Raw genomic sequence first — 6557 nt, 5'->3', positions numbered from 1 at the left:
AAAGAAAGAAAGAAAGAAAGAAAGAAAGAAAGAAAGAAAGAAAGAAAACCCAGTCAACTGAGTAATTAGCTTTTGGGCAAGAGGAAAATATGGATTTTAAAATTCACAATAAACGCAAGGGAAACCAGTCAATGGGGACATCTTAAGGCAAAGGTCCAAACACAGCATCTGGATCATATGCAGTTAAGTCCAGGGAAAACCCACCAGCACAGGTACAGAGCGTTAAAGTAAGCTCTTTGGTGGATGTCAGAACAGAGAATGGCGACGTGGTGGGAGGAAGGGAAATATTGTAACCCAAGAAGCCGTGTCATGTTAGCAGTTACAAAACCATCTTTTAAAATTCCCAGTTTTAAAATGTGATCGTTGCGGAACGAAATAGATGTGTCTTGAAGATGAGCTAGTCTGCTTCTAGAAGGGCTGCTTCCTCAGGTGCTGTTTTTCTACCTCGGCTTCCCCTAGACGCAGAGCCTGAGACAAGGCTTTGAGCAGTTTTTCAGAGCGGATTCCCAAAAAGTAGGGGGAAGGGAGCAGGGAGGGAGGAAAGCCATGCAGGGTGTGCTAGTGAGCTGACTGCTGCTGTGGGAACCCAGGTTCTATTCCAGCAGGGGCGGTGGAGACTGCGGGGAGCGGGCCGCGGACCTGTCCTACCCCTGGAGCAAGGAGGCTGGGGGTGACCCACCTGCTTCCACCGTCCCACTATTAATTCCGCCAGCGGCCTCCCAGGAGCTAAGTCTGGCATCTCTGGCCTGCCCGAGGCATGGCCAAGCTCCCTACAGACACAGAAGCCTTGAGGGAGCATCGCCCTCGTGCTTGGGAATAGCGAGAGCTGGGGCTGTGGACAGGGCATGGGTGACGGGCGACTAGTCATCTGGTGCCACCATTTAGACTTCCTTCTGGGAAGTGGTGGTTGTGAACTGAGTGTGCCAGGGTCTCACTGGGCTCTGTGAACCAAGCGGTTTACAGTCTCCAATCAGTCTGAGGGGTTGAACCGACTATCATCCGGGCACCAAGGGAGGGATCAGGCCAGGCTCAGGCCAGCCAGCCCTGGCCTGTGGGGAGCTGCAGTGAGTGCAGCCAAGCCTGGGGCAGGGCCCTGTTCACCTCTGCTCTGTCCACACTGGGAATTACAGAAGACACAGGCAGAAGGTGATGTGCAGGGAGCCCCTCCCCAATTTCACGTCCTGGATGCAAAATGCAAGAACCCACGGTTTCATTTGGGTTTTCCTACATGGGTATTTAATCTACTGCAAAACCCTTGGTACTAAAACTGCACATTGGAAGGGGGCAACAGAGGGGTCCCAGAGTGTGGAGTGGAAAAGAGAAGCTTGGTTGACTATGGAACAGGGGCAAAGGCTTCTGCAAAGAAGATAGGGAAGAAATGGAGAGGGCTGTGAGGTGGACAGGGCCCGGCCATCTGCGGGAGGGGGAGCAGGCCTGGGAAGGGAGGCTGGGGGATGGGCCAGGGGCCCTGGGCTTGGCAATCAGGGAGGAGGAAGGCGGTGAGGCTGGAACTGAAAGGTAGAGGTCAGCACACCCTCGCCATGAACTCAGCAAGGCCCTGAGCGTGTGCCCCAAGGACCAGATGGGAGAAATCACCAGTGTGCATGCTCTTGGTCTGGGTCAGAGCTATTTACAAGGATTTCTTTGCCTGTGGGGGGAAGAAGACCCATTTGCCATGTAAGGCAACATTCATGGGTCCTGGGGATTAAGATGTGGACACCTCTGTGGGACCATTATTCTGTCTACCCCATGCTCAAAACATCCCTCTAAGGGAGAAGTCCTTTTATGACTGTTTTATTTAAAAAGACCCTGGGGGTTAGAAAGGATAAGCAGCTTGCCCAAGTACGCACAGCTAGATGGTAGCAGAGCTCAGGGCTGGTATCTGTCGCTACCCCCCTGCCTTTGCACACACAGCCCTCCTGAAGTCCTGGGGGCCCGGTTCGGGTGGGACTGGGGGTGAAGGCAGCTGTGAGGCAGCTCAGGGAAAGCGGGTCGGTGGTGGGCAGAGAGGGGTCTGCTCAGCCTTTGTGGAGCACTGAGCAGGAAAGGCTCAATGGTCTCTCCGGGCCCATCACTGTAGCTGCAAAAGGCCAGGTGGGGTGTGTGTATTGCCACACCCAATACCCCGGAGGGGAACACTTAACAACTCTTAGAAATGTGGCAGAACCCAAGTAGGATAATGCATAAGATCAACTACATGAATTTTAAGTTGTAGTTCTATTTTTGTTCTTCAACAGTATAAAAAAATCCCAAGTTTCATCAAGATAGAATTAAAAGAGGCAATAGAAGAGGGGGAAAAGAAAAAAAAAAAAAAAATTATACTATGAGCGCCATCTAGTGGAGAGACCTGCCAATTACATGACAGGCCTACAGGTCCTCCTACCTGCACCCCGCAACCCCTATTTCAACACACCACTATTTCAACCAGGCCACACCATGATTGTGGCTGGGCTCCCACAGAAACTAAGTGGTGGGACTGAAGCTTGAGCCACCTCTAAACCAGAGTCTAAACCAGAGTCCTGGGTCAGGTGGAAGGAACGAGGCCCCAGAAAGGGGCTGGGACTCAAGGACCCTGGGTCTCCTAACCACCTGGCCTCTTCTGCCCAGACGGTTGCCTAGTGTGATCTTGTGGTTTGGATTAAGATAGATATAGATAGATATATATAGATACAGATATAGATATTTGGTGTTCACCCTGGTTCCAGGCACATAGTTCCTAAAACCCTCAGAATTTCCTAAGTGAAGACTAGTAGTAAAGGTGTCTTTTGTTATGTTAATGAGATGACTTTTGGAGAGCCCTCAGGTCATCTAAGGATGGATACTGGTTATCAGGGGAACCGACCAGGTGTTTAGAAGATTGGAGCTTTCAGGTCGACCTCCGGGTAGGGAGAGGGACTGAATATTGAGTTCAGTCACCAATGGCCAGTAATTTAATCAGTCATACCTATGTAATGAAGCCTCCATTAAAAAAAAAAACAAAAAAGAGAGGGTTTGCAGACCTTCCAGGCTGGTGAACACGTGGAAATCTGGGGAGGAGAGGGCACACAGGGAGGGCAAGGAAGCTCCACATGCCTTCCCACATACCTTGCCTTATGTAGCTCTTCCATCTGGTTGTTCCTGAGTTATAACTTTGTATAATCAACCAGTGATCTAGAAACGAAAATGTTTCCTTGAGTTCTGTGAGCCGCTCTAGCAAATTAGTCAAACCCAAGGAGGGGCTTGTTGGAATCTCAGATCTATGGCCCATTGGTCAGAAGCACAACATGGCCTTGGCGATTGGCATCTCAAGGTGCGGGGAGGCAGTCTTGTAGGACTGAACCCTTTACCTGTGGGATCTGACATTTTCTCCAGGTAGATAGTGTGAAAATAGAGTAAGTTGTAGGATGCCCAGCTGGTGTTGGAGAACGGCTTGGTGATGTGGGGAAAAACCCACACACTATAATTAGTGACCAGAATTTTACCTGGCAAACCCCACTGCCTCCCGGCCCTTTGAAAGCTGTCTGCCCCTTGCAGACTTGATCCTGCTGGGCTCCTGGTCTTGGCAAAGTGGGCATCCACCCCAGGCCATGTTCAGGAGTCCCTCCATATACACAGGGGCGGAGTGAGGAGTGGAGAGGCCTGCTTTGGCACTGTGGACAGAAAGAGTTGCTAAATCCACAAGATGTTTGTGTCTGATGGAACGAATTAGGTAATCAATAAAGCAAGCGCAACTTGTTTCAAATATTCTTCTTCTGGTATTAGCACAGTGTTACCAAATGGAGGCAGGTCAGTTGCCTACAGGGGTTTAGATGGGAGCCCTAAGTCTTTCTGGTGAGTAAACTCATGACTATCATGTCTCCTCCATCACTGGTATGTCTTTCAAGAGTCCTGATTGCAGGTGAAGCCAGCTCAGGCTAACTCAGGCAAAGGGAGAATGGGCCAGAGGTTGTGGGGCCACAAAGAATCATCGGGAAGCTGGGGCACTACCTGTGGAAGGGGCAGGCAGCAGGGCTGCTCAGTGGTCCTGGAGGCAGGAACAGAGTGCAGGTCAGTACTATGAGCTGGAAAGGTTGAATCCCAGCGGACTCCTCAGTCTTGGTATCGATTGCTCAAGTCGGGAGTCTTGGTGTTTGTGTTTTGGCCACAGGCCTGTGCCTGATGACACTGGGGTGCTAAGGAAACGCCTGTCCACTCCAGCGTCTGGACAGACCCTCCCACTGAGACTTCACACAGTGGGAGCAAGGAGGCCCCAAAGGGACCCTGGTGCCTTCACGAAGGGAGAGGAAGTGACCATCTCCACCAAACATGCACTTCACCAGACACAGTCTATGGTTCTGTTTTTTTGAGGGCCAGGTGTCACGTCATTGGCCTTGGCCTCTCTGCACACCGGGCCCCAAGATGGGATGCCTTTCCAGGCGCATCTCCTCCTGGGAGCGCAAGGACCCCAGCATGTGTGGCTGAGGATGAGCCCTTGTGGGACATGAAGGGCCGCTGCCCTGAATCTGAGGGGACGGACGGAGGAAAGTGCTGTCTCCTTGAGCAGGAAGACACAGAGGATATAATGGCTGTTCCGAAGTCTGGGCCCCATTCCCACGGTGGAACACCTGTCTGCTTTGGGCCCGCAGACTATCTTTCTCAAGATAAAGCGCGGCCGACTCCAGTGGAGGCCGCCCAGCTGAGGCCTGGCAGGCACTCCACTCTCCCACGGAGCTCCCGGACTGCCTCCCCTCAACTCCTCGAACACCCTGAGGGCAGCCAGCCCCGGGTGGGGGGTGCCTCTGACATCTTGGGTGTTCAGCTCTAACCAGGGTTGGGGGGTTGAGGTTATAGGCAAAGCGAGCAATGGCACTGCGTGGAATTCAGGGAGCTGTCAATTGGGCCCAAACGTGGCAGCGATGCAGGTGTTCCCCAGGGGTAGCCTGGTGTCTGCGTGCAGAAAGGGGGGCCCTGGGGAGAGAGTCAGGAGGCCGAACCCAGGCGCCACCTCTCTTCACGCCTGCTTTCTGCACTCTCCCAGCAGGGCATGGTGTCCCCGTAGCATCTGGCTCTAGCTGATGTTCCAGACTGCCCATCTCGCCAGGAGTCAGGACAAGTCACTGAATATCCCTGTGCCTGTGTTTCCTCACTTGTAAACTGAGGGTAGTAATAGAGCCAAGGGCCTCGGGTTTTGGGGAGGATGCAGTGAGATACCCGAGCCCGGCTCATAGGAGGTACCTACTATTTTTACATCCTTCCCTCCTCCCTGCAGTCTCTCTGTTTACTGTTATTATTAATCATAACAGCACAGTCACTGCTTAGCTAATACCTGCAAGTCAACAATTCCGATACAGTGTGAGAAGTGCTCTGACAGGTGTCCCCAGGGCTGAGAGCCCAAAGCTAGGAGGGAGGGTGACTTGCCTGGGGGGGTTAGGGAAGGTTTCACTCTTCCAGACGACCTCCAAGGTGCCACCCAGAAAGAATGGGTTCTAGCAGTTTCTCCCGGCTGCACAGGGTCTTCGAAGCCACTCTGGGCCCTGAGCTTGCAGCTGCCTGTCCTTATCCGCCAGCAGCTCGGAGCAGTTAGGAGCACTGCCACCCACTATCTCTGAGGCCTGACCTTGAAACGAAGCCAGCGCACACAGATTACCCCCAGAAGTAGACTGATACCGCGCTCCTGACCTCCACAGAGCATCGCTCATCTCATTAGCCGCCTCCGGAGCGGGATGCTGAGCTCGGCCTATCTCGGCACCTGGTACCAGCCAGCCTGCGTATCAGCCTGACCTCACGAGGCCCCGCTGAGTTTGCCTGCCAAGCGCCAGACGATGGGTAATGACTAGAAATGCAATCAGATGAGAAGTTCACCCGCGCTCCTCACCCCCGGGAGTGGGAGAATCAGCAAGTCCGAGAGTGGTTGCTTGGACTTCCCGGCTTTGCGGTCCGGCCCTCCTGTCCTAACCCCACTCTGCCCAACTAAACACAGAAACAGGTGTGGGAAGCTCCCCCCAGGGTCCCTGGAAATAGATGTCCTTGAAGAGGAATGTTCAGTTCATTCTTTTGGCCAAAATCAGGCTCCAGAGCAGCTCTGTTCCATAGAAACCCAATGTAAGCCACGTTTGTAATGAAATGAACCATCCTGTTGCTCATTGACACCAGCCACATTCCACATGTGTCTGGTGAACCGAGGTACCCAGTGAGCTGCAATGAGGAGGGGACTCAGTGTAGTGCTTGGCATGGGACAGGTGTTTAGCAAGCACCCTTAAAAGGAAAGAGAAGTGGGGAGGGCGGAAGAAGAACTGGGGAAAAGCCTGGGCTTTGGAGTCAAACCCAGATTCAGCTGCTCGCTGATTTGTAGAACTGGGACCAATCATTTAAATTCTGAGTCTTCTTTTCACTGTCTGATAATAGAAATAAGCTTGGCAAGATAGCTGTGACCATCAAGTGAACTAAGATACATGGATGCGCAGAGGACACTTCCCCCACCTTCTGCTACCTGTTCTCTCTCTCCTTCCTTCCTTCCTTCATTCCTTCCTTCCTCCATTCCTTCCTTCCTCTCATTCTTTTTCTTTCCCCTTCCTTCCTTCCTTCTTTCTTTCCTTCCT

The 6557-nt window shown here is 52.5% G+C and overlaps 1 protein-coding gene across 7 annotated transcripts in view; it reads left to right on the top strand.

Moving 5' to 3' along the window:
- Window positions 1-6557, top strand: part of ARHGAP22 (Rho GTPase activating protein 22) — a 169092-nt gene that overhangs the window by 79005 nt on the left and 83530 nt on the right. The window contains exon 4 of one of the 7 annotated variants that reach the window (XM_035023679.1): window positions 5646-6517. The exons of 4 other annotated variants lie outside the window; for them this stretch is intronic. In XM_035023679.1, coding sequence (XP_034879570.1) covers window positions 5646-5665 — 20 coding nt within the window. In that variant the 3' untranslated portion in view covers window positions 5666-6517. Of the gene's footprint in view, window positions 1-5469; window positions 5621-5645; window positions 6518-6557 lie in introns of those variants that run through there. 2 more of the 7 variants (XM_035023670.1, XM_035023660.1) reach the window with 2 other exon arrangements.

This window comes from Mirounga leonina, unplaced genomic scaffold (assembly GCF_011800145.1).
Source record: "Mirounga leonina isolate KUSES-001 unplaced genomic scaffold, KU_Mleo_1.0 Mir_114, whole genome shotgun sequence".
NCBI lineage: Eukaryota > Metazoa > Chordata > Mammalia > Carnivora > Phocidae > Mirounga > Mirounga leonina.
This window is presented reverse-complemented; position numbering and strand designations above follow the sequence as displayed.